An 18,655-nucleotide genomic window follows, 5' to 3' on the forward strand; every position below is an offset into this window, starting at 1 on the left:
GCATCGGCGGCTTTCTTGAGTTGCTCGTTGACTTTGCCACCGACCGGGACAGCTATGAGCGACGACGGGAGAATGTAGATGATTTGCATCCCGCTCCGGTCTGCTTTCTCAAGTACTAGCAGCCTGGGGGGAACGTGAAGTCCCGTGTAAAGGTCGTACTGCAGCATCGTCTGGGCCACCAGCGGATTTCCCAACGTATACAGGTACGTCTGTGGAGTGTCCTTCCTCCAGAACCAACCATCCGACCAGGGATGGTGTGAGGAGGACAGAAAACAACCTGACGACGCGTGGGTAAATTGTCAGACGACAGGCCAAAGGTTATACATTGAAAGGCACATACGCAAAGTCTTTTCCACCCGCGATCTTGTTGACCTCTAATTCTTCCTTGGACGAGGCCGCCGCAAGAACCATGTGAGTAACGGGAATGTGCGCGTATGGGAAGATGTCGAGATAAATCGCGCGTATACGGGGGCGGATGGGATTATGGTGGGCGAGACTTTGCTGGCCAATCCATGGTACGTGTTCAGCTGAACTTAGCTAGTGCTCAACTCACATTCGTTTCGCAGTCTGTTCGCGAATGTCGTTCCCGATCATGTGAAGATCTCGTTGGAATATCTTGATCTATGTCGCGCACTCCCCGGCACAGTGATTTTGCAGACCATGCAAACGCATGTTCGGCATTTCGGTTGACCACCAATGGTACGTCCCATCTTTTTCAATACCTTGCATCATTTACATTGAAGCTTTGCATGTACGCAGTGGTCGGCAGCCTTGGTTCAATAAGTTCAGGACTGCACTGAATCGCTGTCAGTCAGTCGACGACATCGAACGGCTTTTACGGGTGAAGGTGCAGCGATGGCGTGGAGTCGCACCTTTTCCTGGGAATGACTTGGAAGCAGACGACCTCCACGAGGTCAGTCAACCAGAGAGTATGGATGAAGTGCTGTCGGCAATATCTCTCGTCAGATAACACTTGTCTCTATCCTCGGTGCTGTAGTGGATCATGGGGGAATAGCCCGAAGATGCGGTTTCGAGTCATGGCCAACCACCATTGGATTCAGTAGCGGCTACAGAAATTGTTACAAGGCATTCCATTTAGCCTCAAAAAACCTATTAGCATACAAGACTGAACAATGCCAGAGGATCGCTCGACCTGGGAACAAGAGAGATTGACATTCATCATCGTTCACTCGAATAAATACGGAGATGCAAGCGTGTCCAGCTACTCAAGTTTTTGCGCATCTCCCTCGCCATCGCCTAGAGTGCCCCACCCAAATTCTGATAGGCATTCTTCAGTAAGGCCACCCGAACTGCACAAAATTGTCAATACACTCCCCGGGGAAACAACTTGCAGATAACGGAATACACACCAAGGATCATCTGGAGTACGGGCGACAACCGCGTCAGATCTGCAGGAAAAGTCAGTTTTTACAAGGTGCTAGATACCGCAGGAAAACACGTACGCGACCGGCGCAGCGTTGACGAGGAAGAACTGTGCGATGATGACACAGAGCACGGTAACGCGCGTGAACAAGCCTGACGCCATGTCGAATTTAAACTGAGCACGGATTCACAAAGGCTTCAAAATGTTCATCAGCGGCATTATTTAATACGCTGTCACTTCACGAATGCATGACTCACTATCCAGTACCTGCAAGGTGTCAAAGACAGGCTGGGTAAAATGTGGAAAGATGGAAAGACAGCCACTGCAGCATGCAGGGTTTTTATCTGTGCTGTATTTTGGCCATTCTCGTCAACGACCGCCCATAATTACACTGCCTCTGCGACGAGGATCGTGCAGCTGCGGTCGTCAGGCTCTGATGCAAGTTGCAGCCTGATACTGATCGCCGCGAAACGGGGGAGTGCGCGCTATGGGAAAAGATCATTGTCGAGAAAGCACATGTGTGATACTAGGCGCATTTGACTCAGTGGGAGACATCTAGGTTTCTGACATTGCAACGAGACGGCGTTACTCCTAGGTCAGTTCGGAAGACGGTTGTGAACATATCGACCAGCGGAAACATATGGACTGTCGGGTTTAGTAGAGCAGAGATGCTCCATCCGACGTAGAGGTAAATGATCGTTTCATGACCATTGACATGATGCGTCAGGAATCATCAGTGGATTGGTCGAATATGAGCCCTACTAGGCATTTCATCTGTCGTATCTGATTGGTTACTCATGATGACGACTGTCGACCCTGGTGAAAAGCTTCAGCTGTTGTGGCAAAGATCCCTCTCAGTATGTTCCCTACGCAACCGTAGTCAGTACTAGTACTCGCCTGCCTTAGACCAATCAACGCCTCTCCCGAGAGCGCAGTGGATTCAGAGTGAAGGGCTAAGATAGTACGTCTCGCATACTCCGCATGGCCACTGTCTGACTCCGTCATTGATCAACAAGACTTACAAGAAGCGTGCAATGCCCCAATTCTGGGAGCATCCGGAGACTTTGAGTGCGGGGATTGATGGGAGATGACCCAGAGCGTTGTGAGGCCTCAGTCACGGTGATAGACGCGTACCATCACACTTGTGACGTTTCGCGTTTGGCACAACTGCAATTTGCCATCCAGTTCCGTATACTAAGTACACGTGCAAAATCAGCAAGGCAAACTCCAACGGTCACACATCGTGCAACAGATCCAAATATTTAGGCTGTACGGTAGAGAATGATTGAGAGCAATCAATGTCGGTTCGTCAGTACATCGGGCACGATCGCCAATCACGTTGCCGCCAATGCCATGCAGCACGCACATCAACACCTTCATCAATATGAACAAAGACAGATGGTTGGCAGGTAAAGTGAGCGCTCACCTATGACTTGCAGTGAAACTCAGTGAGCTGATAGACCAACCAGTAGCTCTCCAACAATTCCCAAGTTCCTGTCTGATGACCTCGACAGGTCGAGTACCTGCTGCGTGCACTGCACCGCACTTCCTCACTAGAGAACACATCATGCTACGCAACGAAGGACGCATCGTAGAGTACGACGAACACGCCACCCAGCTCGCGGACCCCAACTTGATGTCCTACGCGTCACTCAAGAAAGGACGAGTTCACTATCCTGCAAGCAACGAACAGTATCCAATAGAGATTGTATTGAGATGAGTGTGCTGTGCCTTACAGTCTGGTGGGATATTCCGCCTCCGATCACGCGCCTGGAAATGATGGGATCTTCCAGGAACGCGGCCTATCCTCTGGTCTCTTTGTCCAAACAATCAATGACCGTCGAGACTAGCTTCGGAGTTTCGTATGTGATGCGCTTCGCTGTGAATTCGTCAACAGTCTTCGTCATAGCGAATCCGAAGTCAATGCAACGCAGGGACACCTGTGGGTATGCTCAGTAATTAGTAGGGTGGATCAATCAAATGGAGGGATTCAGTTCAAACGATTGAGTAGCAACTCAATGGCACTTCATTCAGTTGAATACTGTGCGTTTCCGCCTCAGGGAGCCCATGACAGAACGAGGCTCGGGGTTCCTGAGGTGGGATTGGTCAGTCTCGGTGTCTTCTTACCTCCAATGCCGTTGCGAAGGATTTCAGGCCAATCAACTTGTTTCAGACCTCGAAGGCCTACCCTGGGTAAGGAGCCCTGTATAATATTTTGATGGACTCGAATTTCGAGTTCTCCTTTGTGTCGAATGCAGATCCTTTATCCGGAGTCCCAGATTTTGCGGCGACATCAAAAGAATCCGGGGACTCGACGAATTCAACAGAGTGCTGTGTATGCTCTCGGAGGAGGTGAAGGGCCCGTAGTTCCTTGGAAAGGAGTTCAGCTTCGTCGGCGTCATGCCCGCACTGTGGGTAGCGCGAGACTACGTCCTGCAGACGCATCGCGACAATACGAGGGAGGCGGTCAGCGGCGGGTGAAATGAAATCGCGCAGTGCCCCGAGAATCATGAGTCTGTACTGAAGACACAGAGCGTGAGCCCTTATTACGCTCGGGATGTCTTGAAATCTGCTGATGAGAGGACCACGGACAAGGAGCACGCGAGGAGGTATATGACCTGTTCTTTCACAACGAGGCATAGGGCGAGGCCACAAAGGCTACTAGGAGTGGGAGGGGTCTCCCGTGAAGCCGCACGATTGATGAAATAGCATTACAAGAGTGTTGTGCTACCGCCGTGTTTATAAGTATCTTCTGTGCCATGATCATCCTCGAACGAGCGCCGTGTTGTAGCTTCAGCCACAAAACAAACTGTGCTGTTTTTTGTTCTTTTTTATTTTTATTTCTTTCACCAATCATCACAAAATTAGCAATAAACCCCAAGAACAGCGCGGCTACTCATACTGAGCAGGAGACGGCTAATAGCGACACAAGCGACGCATTCGTAGCCAGCGTAAGACCTATTTGCGGGACGTCCCTTTCCGACGTCCGGTGGATGGACCTTCGTGTGTGTCCAGTGGTTTGGGAAGCTTACGAGTCCCCTTCGCCATGTTAGTGTCGCCCATCGCAAACATCGCGTGGATTTACATACCTCCAGAGTTTGCAAACCTGTCGCTGATGTCCTCTTCGGTTTCTTTCCGCTTGGAGGAGGCTGCTCAGCCGCATCCACGTCCGCATCCTCAGACCTCTCCCTCTTCTTCGAAGCTTTCGGCAATCCTTTCCCCTTCTTGTCTGCAGGAGATGCCACTTCGTCAGGCTGAGAATATTCATCGGAGGCGCCAACCTTTGTAGCATCAATGCTATTGGTATGTACAATTAGTGTCGTCAGCTAATGGAATACAAGCATCAAAAGGAAAGGCAAACATACTCAGTTGGAAACAGCTCTTCAAGAGTCAGTCCCATCACATATTGATCCACGTTTTGATCCCACGTTCCTCGAGACGAGACCGGCTGCAATGGTTGGCGTTTAAAGTCAGGTTCGACTGCTGTAGGGACCACGAAAGTCAACATCCATTCGCGGTTAATCGGCTGCTCAGCAGAAAGGGTCTGAACGCTTTCGAATCCTTTGACTTTGACTGGATGATCTGGACTGATAGTGAACTGGAACAGGACCAGTGTCTCGTCAATCAACGCGAAAGAATCGATACCGGCGAAGTGCGGCAGTGGACGGTAATACGTACGCTGCCTCACGTTGCCAGATATCTGGGCGATACTATCGAAGATCATGCTGGAATTCATCGTCAGGTCCTTCCATTTGGTTGTGGAACAAGTACCATCTCGTGGGAGAGTTCTGAGGGAGCGAGTGCACGATGCAGTACCGCCGAGGAGGTGATGGGCCATATCTTCGAATATGATTCCCGCCGCTCCTCTGGAGATATCATGCGACAAGAGATGTCGGTAAGTTCGGCGCATGGCTAATCCCAACAGATGCTTTGCCTCCTCGTGAACCATGTTCATGATGTATGGAGTGGCGACCTTTCCGGTCAACATGTTTCTGTGGACAACCCCACCTTTGGTCGCCGGCTCCACAACCACCAATACATTGCTGGATTCATCCCAAGCGTCGTCACTTTGGGGGAACAGTATCGAAGGGTCTCGACAGTTTCGCAATGCAAGACGAATATCGCTTTGGTGCTCCACGGGGTCTGATTTGTATACGATGCGTGCGGAAGGACCAAATCGATGATAGGCATCCCAAAGTTCCTTAGTAGTAGGAGATTTGGAGGTCTGTAGTGGCCTAAAATAAAATTTGATCAGATCTTCGTCATAGCAGCAAAACCATCCGACATACGCTCCAGCGCATATCTCAGACCAGGACCAGGGTTTCATCACATACATCACAGCATTTTTCTGTTTGACCCATTCCTTGTATCTGGACAATTTCGGCGAGGTGGAAAACACCATCTTCCACGGCCGGAAGCTGGAGCTGTCCCAGTTCAGTGACCCTTGTGCCTCATTCGAGTCATACAGAATCCATCCTGCATCCTTCTCTTTGAAATTCCCTCCGGGAACATCTCCATTGTGTATAGCGCGGATCCCCGAACGTAACAGTGAGCCATCCATGTCGGCATTTGTAAATTGATAGGCACCGGAGTTTTGAAATAAAAAAATAGCCAAGGGAAGCGGTCGAAAGAATCGTCGGTTGACCTTCGGTGAGCCGTTTGGTCAGAGCGTACACTAGGAACAGAGTCTTCCCTGGTCACGCATATCAGTTCCATCGTGACATGAATCAGCATGCTACACACCAATACCGGGCTGACCAGTCAAGAGGACAGGACCTTGGTCTTCCTTGAAAGCTGCCATTGCCTCCGTATACTCCGGTCGAACGAGTATCTTCTGCGCACTGTCTGCGATAGGCATAGGTAGCCACGATAGGTCAAGAAGAGTGTAGTCAAATGTACTGCGAGGGATATCGGAGACAGAGTTGATGTCACTTTCCACACTACCTCCCGACTCCATCGTGTCCCACCAAAAATCTTCTTGAACTGAACTGGACTGCTGAAGGAAGACGTTCCGCTTCTCGACCCCGTTGTTTTTCCACAATTCGCGATATAGAAGACCAAAGTTTTGCGCTAAGTCAGACAAGTCGCTGTTGCCATCGTCGATACGCCAAACCGGCATGATGAACAAGAGCAAGAAGAGCCATTCGTGGAAAATCGTGTTTCACAAGCACATATAGGAGATAAATGACGCCCACGATCCAGTCTTACTTAATCCGGACATTTGGCCGCGAGACAGATTCGATATCTGATTGGCTGGACGAGTCCAGCGGCTATCGTTGGATATAGCAGGCGCTAGAGACAAGACTCGCGCTGCGGTGCGATGTGTGGTCAATGTCGATGAACTAATGACCCTTACCGAAGTGGAGATGAGAGGTATGTTGACGGAGAGTCTCTATCTCCCAGACACAAGTAGTTCTGTATTCGTTTCGTCGTGCATTATTTCCGTGCAAAGATTATACCAGTGACTCGGACTAATCGTCTAACGCAAGCGTAGACTGCGTAGTTTCCTCCAAAAACTCTCCGTATTTCTGCATTCAGAATATGCGAACCGTCACCACTTTATTTGCCAGAAATGTTACTGTTCAATGAAGCTTGCTGGGTGAAAAATATTCTCACGTCGGCAGCCTTAAGTGCTCGTTCTCCAAAAGTAAATGTAACAAAATTGAAAAACATTTTAGAAGAAGAGATACCGATTGGCAGTCATGACCCGCAGATAATGGAACGTTACAGCTAGAGCTGAGTTTATACACATGCCATCTGTGGCTTGACACTACATATTCGGGACGACTCTCATCTTTCACACGGCGGAAACACTCACCACCAAGTTCTGCAACTTCGCGTCCAGCGCTTCGGCTGCTTTCTTGAACTGCTGGTTGACTTCGCCACCGACAGGGACAGCAATGAGCGACGACGGGAGGATATAGATGATCTGCGTCCCGCTCCGGTCTGCTTTCTGGAGCACAAGCAACCTGGGAGGGACGTAAAGTCCTGGCGATCTCTGATATCGGTTGACCCGATTGTATGTATTCACCTTAGACTAGCTCCGTCTAGGGGAGACGTGCATGTTGCGATCGAAGGAGAGTGTTCTGAGGTACGTGCCAGTAGATGATCCGCAGCGCCGCCGCTCATGCGCATTGGCGTCTCCATGAGATGTTGTACGCAGTGAAAAAATAGCTCTTGAGGTCGACTGATCTATACTGGAAGGAGGGAGCCAACGGCGAGAGCGTTCCTGTGCGAGCTCCCGCGGACCATTTGGTGCAGATGGCAAGGCATCACAATTTGGTGTTTCGCCCAATGGGCATCGACGGTTTTATACTGCACCATGTTCGGCGAGTTCTGTATGAAACACTGCTACAACTCACTGCATCTATTGCGCACGCCCATCTCCCATCCCTTCCTGCGTCGCAAGATGGAATACTCCACTATGAGGCGGTCAGAGGAGAGTTTGTCATCGACGGGATCAAGTTGAACTTGCCACTTGTCTCATCCACCTCAGACGTATCCATGTTCTGAGGGAGCCAAGTGAGAACGTTACACCGGCGTTATAACGTTTGCTGGTTTCTCCTATAAACACGTGGGGTCAAAGGTCAAGGTTCTCCGGCGTGCGGGCGGAGAACAAAGAGCGCGAAACACGAGTAAATGGGTACATCACTCGGCCAGAGCGGCACCTTACCTTGGCTACTACAGTTTCTGAGAAAGTATGGCGCAGTGTGATCTCATCGCCAAGACTCACCGTCGGGTCTACTACTGTAACGTAAAGCAACTCATTGATGAAGACTGCTGACGGCGAGAAATTGGGATCTCTGCGCAGAAGTAAAACCAGTGCCGCAGTACCACCTTATTTATTTCTGCGCAGAGTATCTCGAATTCAGCCGACGATTCCAGAGCTGTTCCAACAGCAGAAAGCAACAACCAGTGGTCGACAAAAACAAAAGAACATAAAACGAGAGAACAAGGCCTGGAACAAGAACGTTGATTCCGCCGACGCCAGCAGCAGAGTGATCGTGGCGGCCACGTGTTGTGGATTACAGGAAGTGCTCTATATAGCGACCTGCAGCTCCGAGTCTCTTCCCCCTCTCTCTCCACGACGACCACGACGGCGACGAAGATGAGCGGCGACGAGTGCGAGTGCGAGCCCAGCACCAGTGTTGCCACTATCCGAGGGCTCAATCCTCTTAATATTTCCCTTCCGATTGCTGATTCCCCCTCCTCGCCGCATAGCGTGCTGCCGTCTCCGAGCAGCCCCTCCGGCGACTCAATCTCCTCGTTTCCCTCTGTTTCCTCCTCTTTTATGTTTTCCTCTGGCCCAGCCAGCCCACCTCGTGCGCCTGCTGACTCGGATCCGGAGGACAGCCAGGGTCTGATCATCCCGTCGCTAACCCTCCCCTCTGCCGGCCGCCACCCGACGCCATACGGCCAGACCCTCGGCGATCTCCGACTGCTGTTTCTCGCCCCTCGCTTCGCTGGGATAACTGCCCGTGCTCTGACTTCCGCACTCCTCGACGACAACGACGATGTTGTGGAGATCGACGGGTGGGAGCAGGGTGTGGACGCTGCTGCGGACGGCGTGCTGCGGGCGTCGACGCACTGGCTGGAGCAGCATGATGCGCACGGACTCGAGCACTTCGAACCCGCGCGGAACGTCGAGCTCGTCGAGCTGACCCCTTACGATCTCGGCGACGATGTGCGTGATGCACCCCTGCGCCGAGCGTAGCTGACGCGCGTTTGTGGTCTCCTTTCCAGGCAGAGACGATTGTCGCGCGCGTCTTAGCGAAAGTGCATGCCCCGTTCCAACAAGTGCACGGCGCGCTCAATCCTGATTCCGCGCCCAGCGCTGTGCTTGCGGGTCTCCTTGCCTCTCCATGCACGCCGCTGTACACTGCTCTCGTTCTCCTTCTGACGACAAGTGAGTATCTCGCTGCCTGTGACGCTATCTTGCGGTCAAAGTGGAATGATGCAGCATGGAGAATCATCGGAGCGTTTTATCTTTCTGTATGTTTCGGATGTGCGTGACCAGGAATGCTGCTTACATGCAAGTAGGTGTGGTCCGCAGGAAACCATCCCCAGTTCAATGCGAGATCCCGTGGCCCCCGTGTTAGCAGTATCCTCTTTCTGGTAGAAAGAAGGTTACTGTTAACTCGTGGGCCATTGCTTGTGTTACTCCACGATTTTTCTTGCGCACTCACTGTGTCCAGTCTTGCGTCTTAGATCAGTTTCGGTGTCGCTGTAGCATCGTATGTTTTCTGACGAGAGCTGACTCTGCGCCCGTAGCACCCTCTACAACGGAAAAGGCGCTCCTGGTTGCCTTGAGCCCCCATATCCCCCTTATTGTGTTCCCCCCACTTATATCGCAGCCATCACGGCCATCGTATCCGTCCTCTGCGTACCCCTATTTTCAGGCATACCTCGACCCACCCCCGGCAACCCTCCCGGGGACGGTTACGCTCTCGGCGTTCCGTCCCAGTTCAACGAGCGCTCTCCGTGCGGGCCTGTTCCGTACCCCCGAAACGCTCTCGGTGGTGCGCGCCGAGGCTGCCGCGCGTTTCCTGCGCTGGCGCGAGGTCGAGCGCGCGGTGGATGCAGTTCCTCCCTCTCCGTCCGTGCGGGAGCCGCCGAGTCATGGCAGCCTGCGCTGGGACAAGGCGGAGTGGGAAGCACAGTGGGAACACACGCTCTCCCAGGACGTGGCCGTCCGGCGGCGATCGCGTGCAGGCACAGCACGGAATCATGACCATGCCTCCGTACAAGGAGCGCACGCGCCTGCGCGCCCGGGGCCGCAGAGCGCGGACGATCGCTGCATGAATGCACTGGACCCGCTGCACATTCCGTCGCTCGTCGTCTTCTCGCTCTCATTGCTCAGCCCTCTGCGCACGCGCGTCGTCGGTGCGGTGAAGTCCGGGCTAGGGTGGAGATCCGCACCTACCGAGGAGGCGAGCGTTTCTAACGGTACGGAACGCATGAGTTTCGGGTTCGGTTCGGGACTTGGGCTGGCCCTTGTCGGAGCGTTTTGTGCGGGCATAGGTATCGGGCTGTTGGTCGCGCGGGGATGAGCTTTGGGATTGTCGGACACGACTCGGATTCAGATGGATTGGTCGGATAGCTAGCTGTAATTGTTTTTGTTTCATGTCGACGTCAGCTGTATTCTCGTGTATTTTCGTAATCTGCTTTCAAGGTGTGTTGTATCACGAACGACTTGCTGAGCGTGTGGTGAGTCAGAGCAAATTTAGCGGTGTACATGCAGTTCATGTGCCAACAAAGTTCTTGATGTTACGAAGTGCATGTAAACAATTCAGAGAAACAAAACACAGTGCAGTGCTGATACAAGGTGTACATCGTCAAGCAATTGAGTAATAAGCAAGCAACCGATAACTGCGTTGGCGTAGTCAAATACAAATCGTCGACAGAATCACACCGGGGGAGGTGTAGGTGGGCCTTGCGCACGCACGATAAGACGGTGGCACACAACACAACACAAGAAACACACACCGAAGAGACCCTCCTCTCCAGGTACAACGGGTAGCGGTGCACCAGCCGTCGCTAAACGGGGTTCAGGCGACAACAGCGGATTCGCTGAATACATCCGAAGACATCATTTGATCAGTAAGACGACAACAGAACCGGCCTTAACACAACTGCTTACGCTTCCACTGTGCCCACGCAGGCAAGTTCGGAGCGGGCGGCTCAGATGCACGCACGGCCTCGGGGGCAGGCAGCACCTTCGCCTTCGCCTTCTGGCGGAGCTCCTCGCGCTTGTTCACGGTACGCCATGCTGGGCGTGTAGGCGCGTCACCCGTAGCGCTCTCTGGGGGTGGCGGCGGCGCGGGTGTTGGCTGGGGCGGTTCTGCAGCGCCCTGCGCGAGGTATCAATGTACATGCGAGCGGCAGAGCGCCTCCTCACCTTACCTTGGGACGCCAATCTGGCGTGTACTCCCCACCGGCCCCCTGTTTGGACCTCGAACTCATGAGCTCTGAAATTTCACTGCGATGCATGTGCGATCGGATCGGATCTGTGAGTAAAGAGACAAGGGGGAAGGACGTACTATTGAAGCTGCCTGCGCTCGTCCCTGAGGCGACCGACCTCTGCGAGGAGGATGCGAACCTCGCTTGCGAGCGCCTTGCTGAAGTCATTGATGTATCTGGGGAGCCAAACGTTAAGAGGGCTGGCAATTACGCTTCATCGATGTGCGCACTTTGGCGGGGCGCCGTTGTAAGTATTTCCCCTGCCAGACATCTCAGTGGATATGAAAGATATTATTTGTCGAAGTAGAGCTCGGGGTAGATCCCGGTGGACGTCTCAAGGGAGAGACACCGCACACCTCCGCCGTTTCAGGGAACTTCAACTATTTAGGTTCACGTTCGACACGACACGCGGATCCAGCACCTGCGACACATGCCCATCACGGTGTTACTTCAACCTCAAACGTGAACATACTCACCGCTAATATGCCTGGCCCGAGCTAATAGGTCTCAGCGCAAACGTCGAGTGTCTTCAATCTCAACAAGTTTCGCACATAGACGCCCGTTATGCTTCGGTGCTTGCACGTGATCACGACGCGACGTAGTAGGTTGGACGCGTCCTCTCTTGCAACTTCCTTCTCTTCCACAGTAATCTCAAGGGATATGACAGGCATGCTCTCTGGCCTCACCAACACCAAGAAACGAAAGTCCACCGGGAGCATTCCCGACCCCCGACAAGGCGATGCTAAACGTCCGCGCAAGACGCTTGATACCTTCTTCTCGCCTCAGGTGGCCGCGACGGGCACCTCGAGGGACGACAAGGGAGCAAAGGCAACTGTAGAGCTTAACGAGGAGCAGAATAATGTGCTCAGGATGGTTGTGAATGAGGAGAAGAACGTTTTCTTTACTGGGGCCGCTGGTCAGTATGTTTTCACGGCCACCGGTCGGGCTTTGCTAGTTCTGACTCGTTTATTTTCAGGTACCGGCAAGTCGTTGCTATTGAGAGCTATTATTAACGCTCTAAGAAAAAAGCACGCCAAGAAGCCTGAAGTAATATCTGTGACAGCGAGCACAGGGATGGCGGCATCGAATATTGGTGGTAATGCGGCAGACTATTTTTCCTAGTGGAAAAAAAGTAATTTTCATTCTTAGGCATGACTATTCACTCATGGGGTGCAGTTACTCCTGGAATGCACAACATCGATAGGCAAATCAGCTGCATTAAGACTTGCAAACCCGCACACCGGCGCTGGAAGGCAACGAAGGTGCTCATTATCGACGAAGGTTTGTTAAGCCAAACTTTTCTGTCATTCTCAAAATCAGAGCCGTTGAGAAATATGAATCCGTAGTGTCAATGGTGGACGGGCAACTCTTCGACACTCTGGCGGCTCTCGCAAACAGCCTACGGAAGAAGACTGCGAAACCTTTCGGCGGGATCCAGGCGCGTGACACCACCAAAGTTCCACTGTACCACTCTTACCACCTTTTGTGCCTTTCGTCCGCAGCTCGTCATTACCGGCGACTTCTTTCAATTACCCCCTGTGACTAAGTCAAATACAGAACCATTCTTTGCCTTTGAAAGCGACGCCTGGAAAAAGTGCATCGATCACACCGTGACATTATCTCGAGTCTACAGGCAGAAAGATTCTCGTAAGCTTTCTTTCCCTTTCTTCTTTCCTGCATGAACTTTCTCCTGCTAGAATTCGTCTCTCTGCTAAATGAGCTCCGTCGAGGCACGATCTCACCCTCCGCACATCAAACTTTCTCCCGCCTCTCGCGCACACTTCCCCCTCTTCCCACCGGGCTCCTACCTACCGAGCTCTACCCGCTCCGCGCACAAGTCGAGCGCGCAAATACTACGCGTCTCGCAGCACTCCCCGGCGGGCCCGTCACTTTCGCTGCGCGCGACTCTGGGTCTTCGCAACGCGTGCTGGAACAGATGGTTGCTCCTGCGCGCCTCGTGCTCAAGCCTGACGCGCAGGTCATGCTCGTCAAGAATGTCGATGAGGGCCTCGTCAACGGTTGCGTCGGACGCGTGCTCGGGTTCTTTGGCGTTTCGTGCTGCGTTGCATCCGTTACTCCTGCAGAGAAAGCGCCAGGGATCTCTGCTACAAGCTCTAGCGCAGGTCCCAGGCCCAAGTCGACTGCACCGCCATCGACCAGCGGCAGCGCGAAGAACAACGGCGCTGTGCGGAACGTGCGAGTTGGAGCGGACGGGCGCACACCCATTGCCTTCAAGACAGGCCGGACGATCGAGGAGAAGGAGAATGTGGGACAAAAAACCTCCGATCTCAAGGGCAAGGGCAAGGGCGTGCGGAAGGACGACGAACTTTACCCGCTTGTCGAATTCCGCACTTCCCAGGTCGTCGAGATCGTCCTCCTGATCCGTGAGGAATTTCGCGTAGAAGACAATGAAGGGAAGCTGCTAGCACGGCGCGTACAGGTGGGTGTTACCGTTGTCCTGTTAAAATCTAAGAACTGAACAAGGGTTGGATAGGTCCCGCTTGTCCTCGCGTGGGCCATGTCAATTCATAAAAGCCAGGGCCAGACCATTCAGCATGTGAAGATCGATTTGGGGCGAGTTTTCGAGAAGGGTATGCAATCCATCGCATGTCCCGTCTTATTAAACGAATTTTGAATTCCGTGTAGGCCAGAGCTATGTTGCTCTCTCACGAGCCGCCTCCATGGACGGACTTCAGGTCCTCGGCTTCGATGCGGGAAAGGTGAGATTTGCAGACCCCCACTCAGTCAGCTGGACATATTTTTCATACATTTTCAGGTCAAAGCACATCCGAAAGTCATAGAGTGGTCTCTCGGGCTGGAGAAGACGGCGGAAAGGAAGCGGATATCTGCATGACCATAGAGATCTGATTTCTTCCTTAGCCTGGTTAAAAACTAATCATCCCATACGCATTCTTGTCCAGTATGGTAATACCTGCGAATTGCAAACATCCTTCATCTGCAGCGTACCAAACCTCCAAGTTTAAAATAAGTTGTGCAGGAGCCTCCCACTGCCCCAGTCAGGCTTGAACGTCCGACCTGTTTCTGTGGATCGTGTTCGAGCCTCCCAGCAGTGTTCGATCCTCACCAGCATCGGATTCACGCTCCCATGACACGACGCGAGCGTACCGTCCTTCTTATTTGTTCCTCTCCTCCATCATGTCCCCTGTCTCCCTCCGCATCTCCACCCAGTTTGCTGCGCGTGTGCACCCACTCTCGTATTCCCTCCTCGTCTTACCACCTCGCCTCGCTGCCTGAGCACCTCTCTCATGCCCAGCTCCGGCTCTCGCACCTGTGACAGGTCGTCGTTCTCGGGCACTGCTCGATCCAGTCGCCTTCATCTCAAGTTGACCAGTTTACCAGTTCACGTCAATGTGCTTCATCTACCGCTACTTCGAGTTTATCGGTCGGCTGTCAATTTACTTCGACCATCGCAAGCAAGCCATCTCAAGTTTACCGCAGGCTGTCAATTTGCTGCGACCATCACAAGCCTCGAGGCCCATCTATCAATTCCCACTTGCTTGCCCCTCCTGTGCCTCACAGTCCAATAACGCGTTGATGTCAGAGTTCTTGCCATACTAAATGCTTTTGTTGCTGATATAATCACCTTGCGCATGCAATCGTATTTTTTTCGAGGCATGCATATACTCACTTGAACACACGCACTTGCATGGCATATATGTACATATATACCAACATTCTGTTACGGCCGTCTGGGATTCTTGGCCAGTGGCCATGTGCATAGAAGCCAAAACCATAAGTGCAAATGCAATTTTTGTTGCTGCAGTATGGCCAGCTCCAGTCCATAACTTATCGTCCCATATACATTCTTGTTGACGGCACATTGTATGATGATCACTAACTCGGCGGGTCGCTCATTCACACAGAGACCCGCGGTCTAAATCTTACAGGAGAAGATATCTTCTCGCATCTTGGAGGCTTGTTCTTCAACACCTCTTCGAAGTCGAAGAAATGTAGTGTCACGGAAACTCCGAGCAAAAGCCTATCACACTGCCCCAGTGAGGCTCGAACTCACGACCTTCCGATGCCGCGAGCAATTCGTGGTTATAACAGTCGGACGCTGTGACCAACTCAGCCATGGGGCAACACAGAACACAATTTTCACAAGCATATATGAAGCTTTGCTTCCCACTTCCGCTTGCAGCTCTCCACAATCTCGCCGACTTGACTCGACCGCCCCATGAACGGACATTTTTAATGTTGACAAACGCTGGTTATCTTAAAGGAATCAGCCCCGTTCATCCGGTAAGTACTCACCACAGCTGAGCAAGCGGCGTTTCAGAGCGTGGCCACAGAGCACGTGTTTTCTGGAAGACTGGCTTTCCAGTTTCCCTTGAGTTTCCCTATACTTATCTCTCATCACCCAACACCTCACGTTCGCAATCATGGTCTTTCTGTTCTACGATGTTCTTGCATATCTCTTCTCTCTCCCTGGCTTCACGACTCGGGACGCTCTGTCGTTCGCCTCCACATGCAAGGAATACCAAATCAAGCGGTACGGTGTGCAATTCGCGTATGAATGCACCGTCGCCCAGCCTTCCTCAATAGCTTTCCGATCATTCTGTACATCTCTGCTCATTAAACACAACCAACACCCGGAACTCGACGGTCTGCCTTCTTTGCGGAGGCTCGTGGTCCCGAGGTTGGCGAATGACGCAGAGCAAACCAACGGTGAAAAGAATGTCTATGACAAACTTTTGGCGGAATTTTTCACGGAGCTACGAAACAGGACGTCTTGCAATTTGCTTTCTCTTTCCATAACCAACGTCAATGATATCTGGGAACTGAGTGCCACGCATGTGGCCACTTTATCTTCGCTTAAGGAGATAGATTTCCGTCACGTTACGGTTTCGGAGCTTCAGCTCTTCTGCCAGGACTTCAAGCCGAAGAAAGAACTCAAGCTCACACTGGGTAATATGATGCCGAGCGACGGCGTCCCCCAGGTCTTGGCGATTATCAGACCTCTTGAAAATCTCACATCGCTTACTCTGATAGAAGTGGAATATCCAAGGGAAGATGCAATCGGTCCGGCTCATCAATTCGAATTGGTTCAGGAATTGACTCTGGAAAAGACGCAAGTATCCATAAGCTATATGGCCCGCGTCTTCCCGAATGTGCGCAAGCTCAGGTTACGCCTGGAAAACTTTTTTGACAGAGTATACAAAGCGACTGACTGTTGGGAGACATTGGAACACCTTGACATTGATATGTCTGCTTTCGACGTATGGGACATTTCAGGCTGCAACGTTCGTTGGCTAGAGTTGGAACTATTGCACGAGGAGAATGGAGAACCCATCGATCGCGAGTCATACGAAGTCGTGTTGTCTGCGGATATTTGGGATAAAATGTCACCTGTGGCATTGACAGTGCAGATGCCTATTTGCCCTGGCCTTCTGACGCTCGCCAAGACTCTTACCCGGTGCTTCGGTGGACCCGGTGGGCTCAAATGCCTCGAACTACTGCTGTGGCAGGACCTTCGCGTTAGGTCTGACCATTTGGCTGATGAACCGGATGACTCGTTGGACGATGAATCGGACGACTCGTTGGATGATGAATCGGACGACTCGTTGGATGATGACTTGGACGACTCGTCGGCGGTTGGTGTTGTCTCCCAGTTGATGCAAAGGATGGTGAGTCATACTTTCTCTCGCATCTTTCGCACCGCTGACTCCCTGAATTGCACCAGTGTGATGTTTGGGAGCCTCTCTCAGGCACTTCACTCGTGTACTTCCGCATCTACATCATCACAGCTCGCGAAGTCGATCGCAAGGAGCTGTTCCAGGCGCTCGTGGAGGAGGTGAGGCAGCATCTGCCGTCGGTGCGCTATGTGTCGTTGGGCGTCGGTCCCGGTTCGGAGACTCGGCCGTTCAAATTGAAGCTCGATCCTGCCGGAAATCCTCATTGGCGATTTGTGTGGTACCGGATTCCTGAAGACGGCTCAGGGCCAAAGGAGATGGGCTTAAACATTGGTGAGAATCTGCGGAAGCAAATGTTAACTCCAGGATATGACTTCGACAAGCTCTCAACGTATGTGTGATTTTGTTTCTCAAGTGCGTCCGGATGCTTATGGTGTTACGCTATGAACAGTTACTCGCCGACACGGAGCGCTCAACAAGTTCGGTTTCGCGGGCTGAACCCTGACTCGGATGATGACGATGCAGATTCAGATTCGGATGCATGAAATTGGTTGCGACGCGATGGTATAGTGACCGTACGTCGTCCGTGTGATAGATCTGTATTTTCTATGTGATCTGGTGTCATTCTTTTTTGCCGTTAACTAAGGTGCATATGTCGTATGCCTCGCGCATCTCGATGAGCTCCATTATGTCTTTGATAGTTCCCGACCAGCGAAATACCATAGACTTGACCACATCCTCTTATCTCCCTGAGTAGCTCAACACACTAGCAGTCTAGCAGTCGACGCCCACCCCACAGCTCGAGACTGCACTTTTTCGACTTCGCGGGCTGGCAGCCGGGAATTTCCTGCGGCTGTCGATGCAAGACATATATTTGCACACGGATAAGCCATCGAATGGGTTGAAGCAACGACTCGTTGGCCATTCCCAGTAGATGGGAAAGATGTGTTTCTCTTTGTCCGACCGCATCGCCGCCACTGACAGATGGTTGGTCCAGCGTCTCGTCGTTCACGAACCGAGTGCAGTGCCAGTACTGCTGGCGCTTTGAGCGCGATGCGGCCGTAGCTCAGTGCATGGAGGCTAGTACTCATTATTTGGACAGCATTTACATTCACTTTCCAGGCTTTCATAATCCCATGTGCTTTCTCCTTCAACATGGAACAGAAACAACTCCCGAAATATGGTGCCGTGGAGTGGGTCAACCAAGCGAGGTCTACTTGAAAGTTATGTATCCCAAGAACACAATATTGTCGTAAAATGGTAAGAGAACTGTGTACCTGTGTATACCTCTAATATTATTACATCGTTGAATATCTGTCGCGTTGATCCTGAGGTTGACCGGCAGCTGTCGTCGCCGATGAGCAAGTCAGGGTAAGTCTTCCTGTATAGGTATCTCACCTTCCCCTTTCGGTACGACCCTGTCTCCTGACGTCATACACGGCCAAAACTCTATGGCACCGAAACGGGGCCTGAGAGCGGAGTCCTCGCAACAGCCCGTGTTCGGCCCCGTTACAAAGATTTTCGTCTAATGCTGTGATAGTAATTTAAACAAATGCCTAAACAGCCTCGATAATCGTGATCGATACAGCGGCGCAAATAGACCATAAGAGCTCGAATGCGGCACCATTCCAGGGCTGGCAGTCAGACCCCCCATCCA

At 52.1% G+C, this 18,655-nt stretch overlaps 9 protein-coding genes and 1 non-coding gene across 10 annotated transcripts; 3 read left to right on the forward strand and 7 right to left on the reverse strand.

The window, feature by feature from the left end:
* Window positions 1-108: 108 nt before the first annotated feature.
* Window positions 109-411, reverse strand: SCP_1701690 (hypothetical protein; the record flags this gene model as incomplete). The annotated part of the gene is made up of 2 exons (XM_027764956.1): window positions 109-277; window positions 341-411. The coding sequence occupies 2 exons, from the start codon at window positions 409-411 to the stop codon at window positions 109-111; spliced, it is 240 nt and encodes a 79-aa protein (XP_027620757.1).
* An 811-nt stretch (window positions 412-1,222) lies between these two features.
* Window positions 1,223-1,546, reverse strand: SCP_1701700 (hypothetical protein; the record flags this gene model as incomplete). The annotated part of the gene is made up of 3 exons (XM_027764957.1): window positions 1,223-1,310; window positions 1,371-1,409; window positions 1,464-1,546. 3 exons carry the CDS (start codon window positions 1,544-1,546, stop codon window positions 1,223-1,225), a joined length of 210 nt encoding a protein of 69 aa, XP_027620758.1.
* Window positions 1,547-3,568: 2,022 nt separating this feature from the next.
* SCP_1701710 (hypothetical protein) lies at window positions 3,569-3,895 on the reverse strand (the record flags this gene model as incomplete). Its single annotated transcript, XM_027764958.1, has 1 exon — window positions 3,569-3,895. One exon carries the CDS (start codon window positions 3,893-3,895, stop codon window positions 3,569-3,571), a length of 327 nt encoding a protein of 108 aa, XP_027620759.1.
* Window positions 3,896-4,342: 447 nt separating this feature from the next.
* Window positions 4,343-5,945, reverse strand: SCP_1701720 (hypothetical protein; the record flags this gene model as incomplete). The annotated part of the gene is made up of 6 exons (XM_027764959.1): window positions 4,343-4,423; window positions 4,474-4,681; window positions 4,750-4,982; window positions 5,063-5,067; window positions 5,156-5,619; window positions 5,674-5,945. The coding sequence occupies 6 exons, from the start codon at window positions 5,943-5,945 to the stop codon at window positions 4,343-4,345; spliced, it is 1,263 nt and encodes a 420-aa protein (XP_027620760.1).
* A 1,181-nt stretch (window positions 5,946-7,126) lies between these two features.
* On the reverse strand, window positions 7,127-7,531 carry SCP_1701730 (hypothetical protein; the record flags this gene model as incomplete). The annotated part of the gene is made up of 3 exons (XM_027764960.1): window positions 7,127-7,147; window positions 7,203-7,353; window positions 7,416-7,531. The coding sequence occupies 3 exons, from the start codon at window positions 7,529-7,531 to the stop codon at window positions 7,127-7,129; spliced, it is 288 nt and encodes a 95-aa protein (XP_027620761.1).
* A 961-nt stretch (window positions 7,532-8,492) lies between these two features.
* On the forward strand, window positions 8,493-10,434 carry SCP_1701740 (hypothetical protein; the record flags this gene model as incomplete). Its single annotated transcript, XM_027764961.1, has 3 exons — window positions 8,493-9,068; window positions 9,128-9,290; window positions 9,656-10,434. The coding sequence occupies 3 exons, from the start codon at window positions 8,493-8,495 to the stop codon at window positions 10,432-10,434; spliced, it is 1,518 nt and encodes a 505-aa protein (XP_027620762.1).
* A 356-nt stretch (window positions 10,435-10,790) lies between these two features.
* Window positions 10,791-11,615, reverse strand: SCP_1701750 (predicted protein; the record flags this gene model as incomplete). The annotated part of the gene is made up of 6 exons (XM_027764962.1): window positions 10,791-10,816; window positions 10,871-10,954; window positions 11,025-11,235; window positions 11,288-11,363; window positions 11,425-11,520; window positions 11,575-11,615. 6 exons carry the CDS (start codon window positions 11,613-11,615, stop codon window positions 10,791-10,793), a joined length of 534 nt encoding a protein of 177 aa, XP_027620763.1.
* Window positions 11,616-12,013: 398 nt separating this feature from the next.
* On the forward strand, window positions 12,014-14,198 carry SCP_1701760 (ATP-dependent DNA helicase PIF1; the record flags this gene model as incomplete). The annotated part of the gene is made up of 9 exons (XM_027764963.1): window positions 12,014-12,260; window positions 12,321-12,440; window positions 12,494-12,625; window positions 12,691-12,782; window positions 12,847-12,991; window positions 13,042-13,784; window positions 13,839-13,935; window positions 13,991-14,064; window positions 14,121-14,198. The coding sequence occupies 9 exons, from the start codon at window positions 12,014-12,016 to the stop codon at window positions 14,196-14,198; spliced, it is 1,728 nt and encodes a 575-aa protein (XP_027620764.1).
* Window positions 14,199-15,352: 1,154 nt separating this feature from the next.
* SCP_t1701770 lies at window positions 15,353-15,447 on the reverse strand. Its single transcript has 2 exons — window positions 15,410-15,447; window positions 15,353-15,388 (listed from the first exon to the last, which is right to left on the reverse strand). It is a non-coding gene; the product is annotated as a tRNA-Asn (tRNA).
* A 300-nt stretch (window positions 15,448-15,747) lies between these two features.
* Window positions 15,748-17,543, forward strand: SCP_1701780 (hypothetical protein; the record flags this gene model as incomplete). Its single annotated transcript, XM_027764964.1, has 5 exons — window positions 15,748-16,387; window positions 16,435-16,476; window positions 16,529-16,992; window positions 17,049-17,389; window positions 17,450-17,543. 5 exons carry the CDS (start codon window positions 15,748-15,750, stop codon window positions 17,541-17,543), a joined length of 1,581 nt encoding a protein of 526 aa, XP_027620765.1.
* Window positions 17,544-18,655: the final 1,112 nt, after the last annotated feature.

Source organism: Sparassis crispa (genome assembly GCF_003851025.1).
Source record: "Sparassis crispa DNA, contig_000016F, whole genome shotgun sequence".
Lineage (NCBI taxonomy): Eukaryota > Fungi > Basidiomycota > Agaricomycetes > Polyporales > Sparassidaceae > Sparassis > Sparassis crispa.